Raw genomic sequence first — 18,332 nt, 5'->3', positions numbered from 1 at the left:
CCTCTTCAGGCATTCAACTGAAACAATCTGAGAGAGAGAATCACTCTTTGGTTGAACTTATCTAACGTACAGTATGTCCACACTGAGGCCAGGAGCTGTGATAAGGGGTCACAGGTCAAAAGGGTTGGGGGACCACTGGTCTGGATAACAATTAATACTGAAGCTAAAAAGAAAAAGATCACCTATAATAACTCCTACGTAAAAATAATTTCATCGATATTGAAAATTCTCAGTAGTTGCAGCCATAATAACAGTAAAAATGTGTTCCATTCCATCCAAATAATTTAAACATGATTGCATTTGTCTTCCTCCTAGTTGACATGGAGGATGAAGATGGGACTTGTCTACTTGATGTTTTGTGGTGAGTGTCTGACTCTTACTGGGATCCAACGGAATAAACAGTGTCCGTAGATGATCAAAAGTAATTAGTATTATATAAACTGGACAGGGTTGTGTTATATAAGATGTAATGTCCTCTTAAGCTAGTTCTTTGTTGCCATGTGCAATTTCTTGGTTTGCAGGAAATATTCAAAAAGATTTTGATTCTCTTTGTCTTCGCAGTGACCCCCAAGCCCTGAATGACTTCCTTCATGGGACCAATGAGGTAACAAAAGAGCCTAAAACAGAGAGGGACTCATATAAAAATAAGAAAAATCAATAGTGCATCTATCTATAAATTGCAGGAACGTCTGTCTGTCTGTGTGTGTGTTAAGCGCATATCTCTAGAACCGTTAGTCTGATGGATTTCAAACTTGACAGGTGTCTTGCTACGGGCACGAGTAAGTTTGACGTTGTTTGGATTAGAAATGAAAAAGATATCGTTAAATATATATCGGTAAAAGAAGCGCACATTGGCTTTTGCCGCACTCAGACCCACAAAAATGTGTAAAGTAGCACTACGTTGCAGAATCCCACAGGTGCAAAGCACAGCCAGCTACAGAGTTTTTTTTTTTTTTGTGGCAGACAGAGCGTGATACCACTCATAGGCAGGCTACCAGACACTGTTTTTGAGTCACATCGTTGTCCGTGTGTTTTGTGGCGTGTTTGGTGGGAAGGTAACCTGCACGCCACATGCAGAACGCTATACAACAGCGGGGGGAGGGGTGTTACTGCCTTTGACTCTTTTCCTGCTTCCAACGTTAGCTACATGATTGCTGGATATACCATACTTACTTTTCTTCACTTTCCTGGAGCACGAGTGGATAGCTGAAAGGAACATTGCGACTGTTGTGTGGAATAAGGTCAACGAAAAAAAAAAAAGGCGCTACGCTTTTCCGTGTCTATTTTTTCGCTAAGAGGAAACTCAACAAAAAGCCATTTGCCAACACTAAATATCAAACAAAAACCAGACACTATAGTATTAAGTTGCTGTGAGCTGTAGCCTACATTCATCACTTCTAACCAGAGGCAGAAGTAATCTCAGAGGTTATTCCTTCACAGCGCTGTGCAATGCGAGGAAATCTCAGAGCTGAACCGGGCAGACACAGCAGTGACTCACCCCGGGTTAATTAAGTCTACTGCTAAATAATAACATTACCGTCTCCAAAATACCCCCGCAAATCAAATCCCCTACTTCACAGTTAACTGTCAAGCCACTAAACCTGTATGGAAATTAACACCTCTGCTTAAGTGTTAAATTCGTTAATGATCTCTCTCGCTCGCTCTCTCTCTCTCTCTCTCTCTCTCTCTCTCTCTCTCTCTCTCTCTCTCTCTCTCTCTCTCTCTCTCTCTCTCTCTCTCTCTCTCTCTCTCTCTCTCTCTCCTCCCCACTCATGCACACACAGAGTCCAGTTCTGGTTGTTGATTAATGCAGATATGTGCTGATTAGCTCTCATAATGGGCCGGGTGGGTAGCACACTGCCATGAGGCTAATGTCTCCATATTGTCATTGTGATATTTTGTGATTACATTCTGAATCTGCAACATTCTCTGTCAGGTAAATCAGTAAGTTAGTAGTAGGGTATTCAGGGGAGTTGCATATGAAGTGGTTTGGGGTCCTTTTGTTAATAATTTTGGGGTATAATTTGGTTTTGATGATGGGGATATTTCTTGGCACATAATAGTGTGAGATGTGTGGAGGAGGGCTGACAGTGTGAATAAGAGTCGTATTGTAATACTGCGTACTTTGCGAGCCCAACCTAAAAATTGGCTGATTTCCCCCCTCCCCCCAGCTGCAGACTGAAGACCTGCTCATTAACTCCTCCTCTGGGGAGCCCTCCCTCTTCGCAGATGCCCCGGTGAGTGTCTGGATCCACAGCCAGTGGCATCACAACAACCAGCGGTTTCCCCAGAAGAATTATTTTTTTCTCTCTCTTCTTCTGTGCCTGAAATGGCTTCCTGTTAACTCCTGCTAATCTCACAATTCTTTCTTTTCACTCTTGTCTCTCTCCTCTATCCTGTTGTCTGCACCTCTCCCTGTTTCCTCCTCCAGAGCCCCGTCTCTCTGCTGGGAGACGGCAGGGGTTCCCCAGACACACCTCCACCTGGGTGTGTGGATCTGTCCTTCCTGGAGGAGGCCCTCCTGTCATCGCCGGAGGGTGGAGAAGACCCACAGTTGGTGCAGGCTGGGACACCTGTGGAGGCTGGATTTGAGGCAAGGAAGGGAAAGGAGGAGGAGGAGGAGGAGGAGGAAGCGGAGGAGGCAGAGGTGGCATGTGATATCCTCCAGCAGAGCCTGCAGGAGGCTGAGATCACAGAGCAGACCATGGCTCTGGAGGCAGGTCTGGCCCAGCCTGGGGACAGCCTGTCCCTGTACTCACCTGCCCCTCTCCTCTCTCCACCCACCGTACCATACATGCCCAAGTCTGTGACTTTGCCCATCAGAGACACCCAGGCAGCAGTGGAGCCTCCCCAGCCCTCCCTCCTGGCTGTTGGGCCGGGCTGCCCTTCTCTAAAACCTGCTGCCCCTCCTCAGCTGATGGGGCTCCTGCCTGGAAACGTGTTCCCTGCTGCTTCTCCAGAGACCTCCTTCTCTCTGAGTCCTGCCCAGGCATCCAGTATGATCATCCATCACAAGGCTGTTCCCAGTGTGACCAGTCGTCCTCTTATCACCCCAACCCTGAGAACAGCAGCAGCAGCGGCACCGGGAATCGTCCTGCAGCGTGCCCCTCTTCACATCCAACCCAAGCTGCCTATCAGCATTCAGCCCAGGCTGGTTCAAATTAGCCCCAAGCCTTCTGGGCAAAAACACACTCCAGGTCTTACGTTTGTCCCTGGGACTGCCTCACCAAATATTTTACTGTCCCAACCTCCGGGCCAGAAGCCTGCAGCTCCGCCGCCGCAGCCCACCCAGCAGCTCCCCAAACCGGTCAGCCTGCAGCTGGTCAACCAGGGTGGCTCCTTCGTGCTCCAGCCTCAGGGACTCTTCCAGGGCCAAAACCAGTTCCTTCTTCCAGGCCAGTCCCCTGTAACCATCTCCCAGCCTGCTGGCGCAGCTCGACCGCTGCTGACCCCTAGTCACCGTGGCCCGTCGCTCCACACCGTGAACCCCTCCACTGGGCAGCTCATAGAAGGCTCTCAGATCCTGACCGTGCCCCAAAGACAGCTCAACTTCAGCCCCGTCTTCACCACCTCTTCGGGGCAGCTAGCGCTCCGCCAGGCCACTGTGCTGTCAGGACCTTTGCAGCTACAGTCAGCGCCCCCTACCGTCTTCCAGATGCCAGCACAGCTGGCTGGAACCTACACTCCAGGAGGGCAGGGGCAGCGCACCACCCTGGTCCACAGTCCCGCTCTTGGGAACCACATTACGCTGATCAACAGTTCAGGGGTGCTTCCCCCAGATCTCACTTCCATCTCGATTGTGAACGGCCCCTCAGTAGTTCAGGGCCTGCCCTTTGCTGCCCAGGCAAACACAGGAGGGACAGAAGGACAGCTGAGCCTCCAGCAGGCCTCTGTGGTGCTGCTGCCAGAAAGAGCCATGCAAGAGGAGAGGACCGGCTCAGAGGAGACCTTCCACCAACTCCCACAGGTGAGCAGCCACACCTGTCTCAAGAATCTGGCATGCAATCAAATCTTCTATCTCATTATATATATTATTTTACATGGTGATAACAAGCCATGCTGCTGTGTTTTAGTTATTTTTGCTTAAATGTTGCAGGCGTACATTGGCTTCCTTTCATTCCTGTGCAGTATGAATATCAGTTCCTGAATCTCGTTCTCAGTGAACATGAAGTCTGCATTTATTTCTGTCAGTATTATATTGTCACAGTAAGATATGTTTACTCTTCAGAACGAGTACTGCTCGGGCTGTGAAAACAGTTATAGTGTATAGTGTCATCTGTGGCAGCAATCCAAAATCGGAGTAAATAAATATATAACCCTAATGATGTCATCAGGGCTATCTTAGCTCGGGCTTGAAGGAAAACTCTTAATAGAAAGTCTGTGCTACAAACTGGGAATGTAGCGTTTGAAAGACTCAGGGTTTAACACTGAGAGTTAATTGAAAAAGATATTTTTAATTTGCATTCTGAGAAATGTAGAAAAGCTTGCCCCATATAAGGAACTGAAAGTCAGGACATCTCTGCCTTTACAGCTTCGAATTTGACTGTTCTTTTTTTAAGCTTCCTGTAAAATCCGTCTGCACCTAAACTCCATTACCACGTAATGATAATGTAAAAAAAAATAATCATGCAGACTTGATGTTCATTATAAGGGATTACACAAGTGATTTTTATACTCGGATGTCTGCCAAAACTGTATAACGTGCCTTTGCAAATGGTCAAAAACATGTAGAATATACTGGATTTGTAGTTAAATAGCTAAAACTTACTAAACATACTGGTATAGTTCACACTGAATTACACAAGACAAAAAAGTGTCAAGATGTTTAAAGTTAAAGCATGTTGCACTCCTGGCCACAGCCCAATCTGTGATGTTAAAACTAATAGCTTTTAATATGCTTGTTTTATGTGTTGGTTTTATTGCTTATCTGTTTTTAATGTGCTATATGTGCTGGTTTTACTGTAAAGTGTCTTTGGGTACCATGTAAAGCACTATATAACTACAATTTATTATTATTATTAGATATTTTGCAATTCAAATTCAGCTTTAACTAGCTCTGATGTCTGTTTTGTGGCCTGCTGCAGCCCTATGGACATGTCCTCCAGCATGTGGCGGTGCAGCCCACCTCTGCAGGGCTGCAGTCCTCCTCTCCTCCTGTAGTCACAGTCCTGCAGCCTCCCCCTGAACCACCTCTGGCTCCCGATCCAGCTGTGGAGATCCCCAAACTTCTGCTGCCCCCAGCAGACACGACCCAAGTAGTGGAGGAGGTGACCCACTCACTGAGTCCGAACAAGGCCTTTATGCAACATCTGCAACAGGTCAGTGAAGGAAGGCTTGTGCGGGTTTACGTTGGTGTGACAGGGCTCCTGGTAAACATGCTGTCGACAAGAGTTAAAAAGTAAAACGCATAACATCAACACGTAGCTTAACGCTAAATTAACAGGAGCGATGGAAAGAGTATGAGTATATTGTACTGAAGTAAAAGTACTTGTGTAAAAATGTACTTAGTTAAAAGTAAAAATAAGTAAGTCAGTTAAAATGTACTGTGAGTAAAACATTACATTTTAGATAGTGCTACTGTTAAATGAAATTTATGCTGCACCTTTATGAAACACCTTTATGCTACAAAATGAATTGCATTAAATGTCATTCCAACACCACCGTGATAGAACATCATCACTGCCCCAACTCATCATTACCCAGCCTCTCTGTCCCAGTATAACCAGTCTACTCAGCCTCTCTGTCCCACTCTAACCAGTCTACTCAGCCTCTCTGTCCCAGTATAACCAGTCTACTCAGCCTCTCTGTCCCAGTATAACCAGTCTACTCAGCCTCTCTGTCCCAGTATAACCAGTCTACTCAGCCTCTCTGTCCCATTATAACTAGTCCACCCAGCTTCTCAGTCCCACTATAACCAGTCCACTGAGCCACTCTGTCCCAGTATAACCAGTCCACCCAGCCTCTCTGTCCCAGTATAACCAGTCCACCCAGCCTCTCTGTCCCAGTCTAATCAGTCCACTCAGCCTCTCTGTCCCAGTATAACCAGTCCACTCAGCCTCTCTGTCCCAGTATAACCAGTCCACCCAGCCTCTCTTTCCCAGTATAACTAGTCCACTCAGCCTCTCTGTCCCAGTATAACCAGTCCACTCAGCCTCTCTGTCCCATTATAACCAGTCCACTCAGCCTCTGTCCCACTATAACCAGTCCACTCAGCCTCTGTCCCATTATAACTAATCCACTCAGCTTCTGTCCCACTATAACCAGTCCACTCAGCCTCTCTGTCCCATTATAACCAGTCTACTCAGCCTCTCTGTCCCATTATAACCAGTCCACTCAGCCTCTGTCCCACTATAACCAGTCCACTCAGCCTCTCTGTCCCACTATAACCAGTCCACTCAGCCTCTCTGTCCCACTCTAACCAGTCCACTCAGCCTCTCTGTCCCACTATAACCAGTCCACTCAGCCTCTCTGTCCCACTATAACCAGTCCACTCAGCCTCTGTCCCACTATAACCAGTCCACTCAGCCTCTCTGTCCCATTATAACTAGTCCACTCAGCTTCTGTCCCACTATAACCAGTCCACTCAGCCTCTCTGTCCCATTATAACCAGTCCACTCAGCCTCTCTGTCCCATTATAACCAGTCCACTCAGCCTCTCTGTCCCATTATAATCCAGTCCACTCAGCCTCTCTGTCCCATTGTAACAGTCCACTCAGCTTCTCTCTGTCCCAGTATAACCAGTCCACTCAGCCTCTCTGTCCCAGTATAACCAGTCCACTCAGCCTCTCAGTCCCAATATAACCAGTCCACTCAGCCTCTGTCCCATTATAACCAGTCTTCTCAACCAGTCCCAGCCTCTCTGTCCCACTGCACTCCTCAACGTTTTCAAACATTTTGAGCTGAATGCTCAAAAAGCTCTGCAGTCACAATGTGACACAAATAGTCACAAACAGCAGAGAGAACTCACTTAAGGTAGGAGTTCCTCAGCAAAGAAACAAATGTGGAAATCCCGCTGGAGGATCAACTGGGAGCATTTCAGCAATCAGCATAACAGCGTGCTTCTTCGCATGCACCATGCACCCTGCCAGGTGGTGCATTAAATCACTGAATAATTAAGGTAGATGCAACTTTTTTTTTTTCCTAAGTATGCCGAGCTACAATAATGCTATCCATAACCCATAATGATCCTTCATTTTAATGCTTTATTGTGCATTGTTGTATTGTTCACAAACCACTAGCCCCGGCGAGACTGTACCCCCCCAAACACTCAGCCAGTGGTGTTTTTCTGTGCCTGCCTGCAGAAAAACACCAGCAGCTTCATAATGTCACTTTAAAACGTTTTTTTTTTTTTAAAGCGTTATTGGTGTAATTAATTTTACGTTTGAAAATTTGTCTGTAATATGATGAATGACTGTGAAACACAGTGAACACTGTTATGGCTGACTGTCTTATTTTGATATCAGAAAAAAGAAAACTTTTCATGGAAGACATTTTGACTTAGTAGTAGTCCGTAGTAGGGAAAGCACAGGTGTGAATCATGAAATAGTTGATGGCTGAATTCCATTTAGCTGCTTTGATTTCAGGTTTCTGGTATCTTGTATACAGAGCTCACTGTCACTCTCACTGGGACACTTGAATAGACCAGTGTCATCATTAGTGTCATAGTAACACCTGTGCTTCTCCCACTATGACAAGTCAAAATGTGCACTGTGGAAAAGGCCTATGGCCTACGGTTACTCAAGGCAAGGTGAGTTCATTTGAATCAAAGTCAGAGTCAATGCAAAGTGCTGTACAGAAGGAATCAGAACACCATTTTGAAACACAATAAAAGAGGAAAATAAAAATGGTGAAAGTGGAATGAAGTTAAACAAATGAATATAGACATGGAGTTTCAGTGCAGTTAAAGTGCAATAATGCTGTAAATTGTCCCACATTTAAAAAAGGAGAGCAACGTTTTTAATTTGGATTTGAAAGTGTCTAAAGTTGGTTCCATCTCAGTGCAGCACCACTGAATGATTGAACTGCTTTTAAAAAAGGATGTATAAGATTGACCTAACTGCAGTTCATCTTCTCTCTTCATCATTTCCACCACAGCAAGCACTTAGTTCTCCTATCACATCGGAGCTGTTGGCTGGAGCGCTGCCAGTGGTGCCCATGGAGTCGCTTGCCTCCCCGGTGGCCAGTGAGAGAGAGACTCAACCACAGACCGATGCGGTCTCTGGTCTGGACGCCCGCACTGTGATGTCTGACCAGTGTGTCCAGGCTTCTCCGCTTCACTCCGACCCAGAGGACACGCTGCTCATCTGCTCCCCCTCTCCCATTCAGGACTCCGAGAGACCAGCTCCGCCAAGTTTCTCCCCTCAGATCACTCTGCCTGGACCTGAGAGTTCAGCTCCCCGGCCTCACATTGAGCCCCAAGTCCCTCTTCAGCTCCAGTTCTCACAGGCTTTATTTGCCCAGAGCCAAGTGCAGCTCCTGTCTTCTGTCTCCCAGCCTCCACCCCAGCTCCAGTCGTCTGTCTCCCAGCCTCCACCCCAGCTCCAGCTCAAGCCGTCTGTCTCCCAGTCTCCACCGCAGCCCCAGTCGTCCGTCTCCCAGCCCCAGCTCCAGTCGTCTGTCTCCCAGCCTCCGCCCCAACTCCAGTCGTCTGTCTCCCAGCCTCCGCCCCAGCTCCAGTTGTCTGTCTCCCAGCTTCCGCCCCAGCTCCACTCGTCTGTCTCCCAGCTTCCGCCCCAGCTCCACTCGTCTGTCTCCCAGCCTCTGCCTCAGCTCCAGCTGCAGTTGTCTGTCTCCCAGCCTCAGTCCTTGGTCAACGCTGCAGTCCACAGCAGTCCCTCCCCTCTGCGTGTCTCGGTGCCTCAGCAGCAGCCTGATCCCACAGCTGCATCTGCTAGTCTCTCCAAAGGAGGAGACAACTCTGCTGTCCAACAGCACACACAAAACAGTGGGTTTCAATTAGAATATGACACATTCACACAGTGAATCATTCCAAACAATTATCACTTTACTCTTCACCATCAATGTAATCATTGCTATCATTACAGTGATCTGCAATATAGTCATCATCATCACCTGTCATCATCATTGTCATTGTGTCCCCCTTGCAGAGCCAACAGCTGCCTTGGTCGTGGAGAGTAAAGCGTTTACTCTCGATGTCCATCCACCCTCTCCTGCAGCCCAGGGTGTCCAGGCCCATGGGCCCCCAGCTCCCAGAGAGGGGGCCCCCATCCGGACGAGCCAGCAGACCGGCACCAAGGTGAGAAAGAGCGAAGATCCATTCTCTTTAAGTTAACTTAAGTCCTAAATATCCAACGTAATACAAAAGTAACATAATATACGTTGTATATAAAGATATATTTAGGTCTACCTTGTTTTGTCCGACTGTTTCCTGTCGACCAACTAACTGATTAAGTTCTAATTATGTTATACAACATGTGTGTTTTGTTAAAATAGACAGATATTCAAATGTCTGTAATGAGTTGAAAGAATTTCCCCTCTGGGTGAAACTGAATTTGTTCCAGTGTTGAAACAGACGGCAGGCTTTGAAATGATTATTTGTCAAATCCAGCAAACTTATCATTAATGACTTGAATATGCACCCGTCTCCATCCTTTGATCGCCTCCCAAAATGTTTTGTGGGTGACAGATGGCAGGTCCTCCGGAGCAGCAGAGAGAGGAGAGGCTCACACCAGCAATGCGCAGGCACAGGTAAGAACGCTGGATGAAACCAGGACCTAGGAAAAACCAGTCAAGTATAAAATAGAAACATAAAGCTTACCAAACAATGAAGATGCAACACAATCATTTTAAAATGTCTCAGAAAGTGTGCAATAACCTCCGTACGACAGCCATGTAACCACTAAATGTAGGAGTAAAAACACAAAGGGACCAACATTTCTTCCCTTAATGACTCTAAAACAACTCAATGGCTTATTCAGGATTGTACTTGTACTACTGGATATGATATACTGCAAAGAAGCTTTCTTACATCAGTAATGATCCGCCGGTTGGCTGGTTTCACAGACATTGATTAAATCTGTTACTTCAGTAATGTTTTTAAACCTGCGTCCGCAAAGACGTTTACCGTTACTACTGTAAGAAGTATTCAGAGCCTAGTACTAATACCACACTGTAAAAATACTCTGTTACAAGTAAAATTCCTGCATTGAAAATGTTACTTAAATGTCCCATGGCATGAACATTTCACTTTATGAGGTTTTTTAACATTAATATGAGTTCCCCCAGCCTGCCTATGGTCCCCCAGTGGCTAGAAATGGTGATAGGTGTAAACCGAGCCCTGGGTATCCTGCTCTGCCGTTGAGAAAATGAAAGCTCAGATGGGCCGATCTGGAATCGCCTCCTTATGACATAAGGGGAAAGGTTACCTCCCCTTTCCCTGCTTTGCACACCCTGAAAATGTGGCTCACCCATGAGAGAGAGAGAGAGACATCATGCAAACAAGCAAAGTGGCAGTTGGTCAAGGCCACACCCCCACCTTCCACCTTGCCCCCGCCCTCTTTCCTCCTCAATAGCATTTAAAGCTACAGACACAGAAATGGGACATCCTAAGGAAAGCTCATTGTAGGACTGGCTCTAGTGGCTGTAATTCTGCACCAAGGCTGAATTTCATGAAAAAAAACTTCAGATACAGTATTAGGGGACCACTAAGGTCTATATAAAAGAGACTTCAGATACAGTATTAGGGGACCACTAAGGTCTATATAAAAGAGACTTCAGATACAGTATTAGGGGGACCACTAAGGTCTATATAAAAGAGACTTCAGATACAGTATTAGGGGGACCACTAAGGTCTATATAAAAGAGACTTCAGATACAGTATTAGGGGACCACTAAGGTCTATATAAAAGAGACTTCAGATACAGTATTAGGGGACCACTAAGGCCTATATAAAAGAGACTTCAGATACAGTATTAGGGGACCACTAAGGCCTATATAAAGGAGACTTCAGATACAGTATTAGGGGACCACTAAGGTCTATATAAAAGAGACTTCAGATACAGTATTAGGGGACCACTAAGGTCTATATAAAAGAGACTTCAGATACAGTATTAGGGGACCACTAAGGCCTATATAAGAGAGACTTCAGATACAGTATTAGGGGACCACTAAGACCTATATAAAAGAGACTTCAGATACAGTATTAGGGGACCACTAAGGCCTATATAAAAGAGACTTCAGATACAGTATTAGGGGACCACTAAGGCCTATATAAAAGCATCCAACAAATGTCATAGGACCTTTAAGTAAAAGTATCATCAGAAAAATGTATCTTAATGTATTAAAAGTACTCAAAGCAGAAACATCCTCACATTTTAGAGACTGGACACTATCCAAACAGTTCTGTCAATCAACTAAGTGTTTAATCGTTTCTGCTCTACTTGTAGGCCTGTATATTGTTGGGTAGTTTCATTTATGTGCAAAAATCTTAATTTGTAAAGTAACTAAAGCTGTCAGATGAATGTAGTGGAGTAAAAAGTACAATATTTCTCTCTGAAATGTAGCAGCGTAGAAGTAGAAAGCAGCATGAAAAGAGACTAAAGTAAAGTACAAGTAGCTCAAATTTGTTCTTATTTAGTACTTGAGTAAATGTTCTTAGTGACATTACACCACTGCTCTGCTGCTGTTGCTACTTTGGCCACTTCTACTACTACCTGTGTATGAATAACAGCTAGACTTTTCCTGCATCCGATATTACTACTGTAGCACTGCTGCCAAGGCTGGATTAGCAGTCCCAGGCTCACTGTGTGTCACTGGTAATTTAATTACCTTGGGAATATGTCAAGGAGTTGCACCACTAAAGTACTCTAGGTGCATCGCACGTCCCCTAAATTGCATCCCCGGTTCCTCCACTTGCCTCCCTTCCTCGCGTCTTAGTCCATCCCACCGAGGACGCACGGGAGGAGAGAGGAAACTAGGAAATGTGTTTTTAGATGGATACGTCCTTTCCTCCGAAGCGTCACGTGAATTCCTCAGCTGTACAGGCGGAGTTAGCAATGGCTGTCAGCTGCACGCCTTCCAGGAAGGCTGCTGCTCTCGTGTATCCTCGGAGAGGACAGGACAAAGAGGCTGTACAAAATGAAATGAAATTAAAAAGACCTTAAGGGAAGGAGGGCCTTAATAACTCCCGGTTCAACCGAGAAGCGAGGAGCTATCAAATAAGGGAAGTGAGATGCACCCAATGTCAGCCACGTCCTGGATTATTACGTAATGTTGTGGCCCTGCGTCAAAATCTATTTCTAACACCTTTTTTTTTTTTTTTTGTTTATGTAGTGCGCACATGGTGCATTTTCCCAAATAAAGTTGTTTCATTAAATGACCTTAAACTGACACACAGAACTCCTGAGGCCAGGTAGCCTCTGTGTACAGGAGTACTGGTTGGTTTCTGGGTTTCTGTGCAGCATATAAAGAAGCTGCCATCTATAGTAATGTACTTTAGGGGGACTTTGAGGCAACAAGGGCCCAGAAGTAGATTTTTGCCTTGAATAACATTACAGTCAGTAGCAGAGAGTAAATAAAACCAACCATAATGCCATGTTTTATTACTTTACCAGTCCGTAGCCGCTCAGGATAACAGAGTTTACTTTGTGTTGTTCAGGTTCCAGCAGCAGATGTGTTTGGACCACGCAGCGGTTCAGACCCCCTTCACCGGCCCGGCCTTTTCCACACTGAAGGACGCCGTTCGGCGCCTGCTGCCATACCACGCCTGCGCCGGTCACCTGCCCACTCAAGATGACTTCAATTTAGGTTCGTGAGCGCTGGCTGATGACTGATAATGATTTATAAATACATTGATAAAGCCTTTTCTGTCTTTTGATTTAAAAAAAAACAAAAAAAAAACACATACAGTACAATTTAGATATTAAATGACAAACAAATGGACATGCTTCAAATAACTATTATAACAGGTGATACAGCATATATCTAGCTTTTAAATAAACCTGCCTCCTCCGATATATGATATAGTGTTCCATCCCCAAGGTAGAAAAGGGGAATTTACAATATCTACAAAGACAACAAAAACTTCTCTAAAGCTGGGGGGGGAGAACAGGACAAAGAGGCAGCACAATAAATTAAAAAGCCTAACTAAACTTCCTTCCTCTAAAAAAAAAAACACACCCAAACAAAAATCCTTACTAATGTATCTACAAAAAGATGTCAAAAAACCATCACAGTGGGGACAGCAACTAATAAACCTGGTGATTTTCTTAACAAAAGGAATATGTAAGGAAGAAAACACACAGACCGAAAAAGATATTCAGTTTACTATCTCATATTCTCATATCTCATGACGGACAAAGTTTTTCTTATCTAACGTGTTGGAGAAAAGCTGCAAATCATCACATCTGAGAAGCTGAAACCAGCAAACTATTTGGTATTTTTGCTTGGAAAAAAAAAAAATAAATGACTTGGGGTGTAATTTAATTTCATTAACAGTTGGTGACGTTTCTCTGCTCACAGTGGACCAGGAGTTTGACACGGTGTCCGGTTTCCTGCTAAAACGCACCAAGGACATGGTCAACAAATACAGGCAGCTACTGGTTAGAGAAGCCCAGGTAAGACCCAAGACAAACCACTCTCTTCCTCTGCATCTGCTGAGAAAGGCACTGTTCAGCAAATGAGCGTGTGTGTGTGTGTGTGTGTGATCTGGTTTCTACAGCAGGAGAGTCCGTCAGCAGAGATGGTGATGCTGGAGCGTCTCTTCCTCCAGGCCGAGCGATGCGCTTTAGCGGAGGACAGACGGAGAGTCCGCAGAGACCCGGGTCAGTTACAACCATCATCACCACCTAGATTTGTGTGTGTGTGTGTGTGTGTGTGTGTGTACACACGTACGTGTGGTGGTGTTTTCTTTGCCAAGAAAAATTCCGTTTCCAATCCCAAGACTGAGGCAGGAAAAGTGACTCACGACACTCCACCTGAATTCTTTCTTACAAACTCATTTATCTGTGCCTCAGAGCGCGGCACTTAACCTCCATATTTGCTCCCAGGTGTGAATGTGTAATTAAGCTGTGTGAACGTGGAGCGGGGTCGTGCTGAGAGAGTCTGCATGATGATGAGAAAATTACATGCGAGAGGTTAAGTGCAAATTAAAGCAGGGTTGTTATGTTAATTAAACCAAAAAGTTGGAAAAAGGGGGAAGGAAGCTCTTGAAAACTGAAATGTCAGGCTTGCCTATTATTGCACTTCTGAAGAAATAAAAATAAATTATTATGCAAATCACAAGTGATATTTGTCACGAGCTAAAAGAAAACCCCTTACATTTATGTATTTAATTTGCAGTGCACATTAATTGACATTGATGCAAATGTGTTTTTCATCCAACCGATGTTACATAGTCATGCTAATATAGAACATCAAAATAAGAGTTTTGTTGGAAAAATAGATAGGTAGACCGGAGCACCATGTAGCCTAGGCTCAGTCCTTGCCAGCACCCTGGGTCACCCCCCCCCCCTTCCCCATTTCCTGTCTCTCTTCAGCTGTTCTGAATAAAGGAAAAAAAAATATATATATATATAAAAACTGTCTGCACAATGTGGCTTTGTAATGGCGACGGCTTAAAAACAAAACAAAATAAATGTTTGATCTTCTGCTCATTTTTCTTTACTCAAGAGTCATTCATGACGGCCTTGGCTACATCAGCGTCTTCCCCCCACGGTGCCCACTCCGCCGCTCCGTCCCAGCTGTGCTCCTCCGGCAGCCCCTCCTCTTCACCAGCCTGGACCAGACTGTCCGACCGGCCCCCGGGACTGAAGACCTACCGCTCCAGCTGCCGAGGGGCTCTCAGGCTCACCATCAAGCACGAGTCCGGCTCCCGTAAGGTGGTTCACAACTCGGCCTGCGACCCCGGACTCAAGAGGGACCACACGGGGCAGCTGACCAACGGCGGAGCTGTGAACCAACGCCACCCTCAGGCACCCAACGGAGCCCCCTGGTGTCCTCAGCATGACGAGGAGATCTCCAACGGAGCTCTGCCTTGTAACACTGCAGAGGAAGTCCCACAGACAGCGGCCATTTCCAAAATAAAAGCCCCAAGCCCCCTTTTTATGCCAGAGCCACAGGTCGGTTGCTTCGAGTTGCCTCCCAGAGATGTCAGCGCCCCGAAACTTAAATGCTACAGGTTGGATGCGTCACCTCGGCCGGAGCAGCGGTTCAGCCCGCCGCCTCCCCCTCCCCTCCAAGAGGACAACATGCTCAGTGAACATCTACAGAGTGCCATCGACAGCATCCTGGAGCTTCAGCGCCTGCAGGGACCCTCTGCAGCCCCTACCAGGGCCACGTCAGGCCCTTCACTGGACCAGGCTGTCACCAGCATCCTGGAGGGACACCTGTGAGGTAAACTGCCCCGACAGACATCCACACAGATGCAGAAACATCTGTCAAAAGGAAGGTGTACTTGACTTCTTATCTGTTCCCAGAACTTAAGAGATTTTGTTTCTGGGTTTCAGAGATTACTTTTAAGGAACCGATTGTTTGAAAGAAGAGGGAGGAGGGGGAAAAAAAAAACGAAGCGGCACTATAAAGAGATTGCATACCAGACAACAGCACTATCTATAGTCCGATAGATGTTAGATACTTCATTTTGATGTACGTTTGTGGAAAAAAAAAATCTATTTGAATAGGAGCTATATTGTTTCAGTGGTAGTTAAGTCATTCAGAGGTTTACGACACTGGTGTAACCTTCATCAGCATATAGTATATAAGTAATAGTGAGGAAAACGACAAACGTGGAGTAGACTGAGATTATTCAATAGTTTTTTTATACGATTTCTTTAAAAAATGTTAAGTTTCTTTTGCATAGTGCCAAGCTTCCAGGGTATTTATTTTGATAATGTGTGCCAATTGTGTTTTGCATTGAGAAAGGCAGCGTGTGTGTGTGTGTGTGTGTGTGTCAAAGTGTGTGTGTGTGTGTGAAAACATTGCATCCTGCGACGGGGACAGTACATATAAGTCCCCGCAGGTTCCATCATCTCGGCTTATCGGATGAAACTCCAAAGAATTTGTGACTTGCTACATCCTGAATACACCAGCAAACGTCCACGTTGTTTCTTCTCCCAGACTGGAGGCTGTCCTCCTTAAAAGCAGAAAGAAACCCGAGGGGAACACAAAAGAAATTAGGCAGAGTCGCGTTTTATTTTTAAGTTTGGAGCCTTTGTTGTCAGACGAGAATGGTTTCTCTTACTTTATGTATCAACAGGCGAGCAATAATGAGTTAGGGTTGTTAGGAGCAGTGGTGGTGCAGCGAGGAGGAGGAGGAGGGAGACCTTTGCCTGTCTCGCTTATCGCCCGGGAAGATTGTTTTTGCAGGATTTGAGAGATGCTTGTTTTGTCATCGAAGCCCGTATAGTTTAGAAATTGTGTTTCAAGCATGTTCGAGGGTCACCAAACGGCATAAACGATCACGCAAATGTCCAGTTTGAGAAAGGAAAAAAAACGCCAAAACTGCAGTTGTTTTCCACGACAGACACTGTACAGCCTGTCTGCATCATCAAACAGCCTTTGACCAAAAAACTAGAGGAATCATCCGCTTCACACTTTCATTTAAACTTATTTATTCATTTATTGGTTTGAAGCCTGCTTTACTGAGCCGAAGATTTGTTTTCACGCAGCCATTGTGGAGCAATATCATTTTTTGTTTTGTTTTTTGCAGCATCTTATGTTAATGTGACAATCTTATTGGTCTGTGTGAAGATGAATTCCGTTTATATGAAAATACGCGAGAGAGTTGAGGTCATTTGTAGCTGTTGTACGACTCTCCCCCATGAAACCTGTGCAAAATATTCTTTGTAGATGGATTTTTTTTACCTTAAAGGTCAAAATTCTAAAGCTGCAAAATGTCTTTCATTTTTTTGTGATATAAATTGAAAATGTGCTTCAAAATTTAGCTTCTGAAGATACCGTTAGTGGTCAAGGTTTGACTTGCGAAATTGGAAGTGTTTAGAATATGCCTTATTGTTAAATCAGTGTACCTTTTTAAGGAAATGGAATCTGCAAAGATAATTAATGTGATGTTTAAATAATGTAACATCTGGTGTTCTGAAATGTGACCGTAACCCATCCCTTCAAAAAGAAAGAAAAAAACTTCAGAGATTTGGGGTTAAATCAAACAGGCCTTCTCATTTCTTTGAATTGCATTGTCATTTTTTTTAATATGTAAAATTGTCTTTTGTTGGAATGAACAAAAGGAGTTATAATATGCAGTAATTTAGTGTTGAAATCCTCTGCAGTAGTTCGGGTGGACACACACTAGAAGACTCATAAAAGGACTAGTTTGATATTTTGGGTATGACGTATTAAGTATGGCACCACTCTCATGTCCGTATGCAAATACAAAGTAATCCGCTAGTTAGCTTAGCATAAAGACTGGAAACGGGGGCAAACTGCTAGCCTGGCTCTGTCCAAAGGTAACAAAATCTGCCTACCAGCACCTCTAATCCTAATTAACAATTATGTTCCCAATTATTTCTTAGCCAGAAGAAGTGACTTCCTTGAAGAGACTAAAATAATACTGTATGTTTAACGTATCGATTGTCGCAATTGTAATGATGGCAACCGCACAGTGACGACAGGACTAGAGAAAATAGTCCCAAAATACTTTGGTTTTCGTACGGATTAAACAAAAGTGGTGTAACACAGTGAGCTGGTGGGTGGATTTTGTTACCTTTCGATTGAGGCTATCCGTTTCCCATCGTTATGCTAAGCTAACAACCGGCGGTAACTTTACTTACTCTTCATGTTAAATGGACATAACATAAAAGGCGTTACCAATCTTTTGCCTGACTATCGGCAAAGCTAATTAGCTAAAGTCGTCTATTCCTTTAACAAAATGTGTTCCAAAATCCCAGAAGATGAAATCTTCACGTGTGTTTCCACCCTCAGAGGTTTCACTGTAATGCAGTAAAGATGTCAGAGTGTCTTTCACAACACAGGATTGCACTCCTTGTCACTTAAGGGAATTCCACCTAAATGTTTAAGTATTTCCCGCTGTTTGCCCATATTTCTCCTCTTTAAAAGACACTCAAGAAGAAGGAAAATAAATTTGGATGGAATCCCCTTCAATGAAGCAGCCTCATGTGCCATTGTTATTGTTGCGTTATGCCTGCAGTGTCAAACACTGACCATTAGAAATGTGCTTAGTTTTGTCTGCATTTTAGAACAAAGGGATTACATCTGCATGTTGAGCCATTTTGGTATTCATTTGTAAGCGTTTATTTTTTTCTGACTGAACTGTGAAACCAGGGGAGTTCATAACTCTACACTAATTCAACTTCAGATACAAACATTTGACTGACGGATTGTTCTGATGCCAAAATCAAG

General features: G+C 44.8%; 1 protein-coding gene across 1 annotated transcript; it reads left to right on the top strand.

The window, feature by feature from the left end:
• The first annotated feature begins 320 nt into the window (after nucleotides 1-320).
• On the top strand, nucleotides 321-15,608 carry LOC144535443 (BRD4-interacting chromatin-remodeling complex-associated protein). Its single transcript, XM_078277905.1, has 13 exons — nucleotides 321-361; nucleotides 562-604; nucleotides 2,172-2,237; nucleotides 2,432-3,967; nucleotides 5,085-5,318; nucleotides 8,094-8,516; nucleotides 8,757-8,943; nucleotides 9,107-9,255; nucleotides 9,646-9,707; nucleotides 12,616-12,764; nucleotides 13,479-13,573; nucleotides 13,678-13,780; nucleotides 14,628-15,608. Exons 1-13 carry the CDS (start codon nucleotides 321-323, stop codon nucleotides 15,347-15,349), a joined length of 3,810 nt encoding a protein of 1,269 aa, XP_078134031.1. The 3' UTR covers nucleotides 15,350-15,608.
• Nucleotides 15,609-18,332: the final 2,724 nt, after the last annotated feature.

This window comes from Sander vitreus, chromosome 20, assembly GCF_031162955.1.
Source record: "Sander vitreus isolate 19-12246 chromosome 20, sanVit1, whole genome shotgun sequence".
Classification (NCBI taxonomy): domain Eukaryota; kingdom Metazoa; phylum Chordata; class Actinopteri; order Perciformes; family Percidae; genus Sander; species Sander vitreus.
Note: the sequence above shows the minus strand (reverse complement) of the source record. Positions and strands in the feature narration are given on the sequence as shown.

Excerpts from the sequence above, each read along its gene's own strand:
- LOC144535443 (XM_078277905.1), top strand. The coding sequence starts at position 321 with ATGGAGGATGAAGATGGGACTTGTCTACTTGATGTTTTGTG. Across the intron at positions 5,319-8,093 it reads TTATGCAACATCTGCAACAG|CAAGCACTTAGTTCTCCTAT; the intron begins GTCAGTGAAGGA and ends TTTCCACCACAG. Across the intron at positions 9,256-9,645 it reads GCCAGCAGACCGGCACCAAG|ATGGCAGGTCCTCCGGAGCA; the intron begins GTGAGAAAGAGC and ends TGTGGGTGACAG.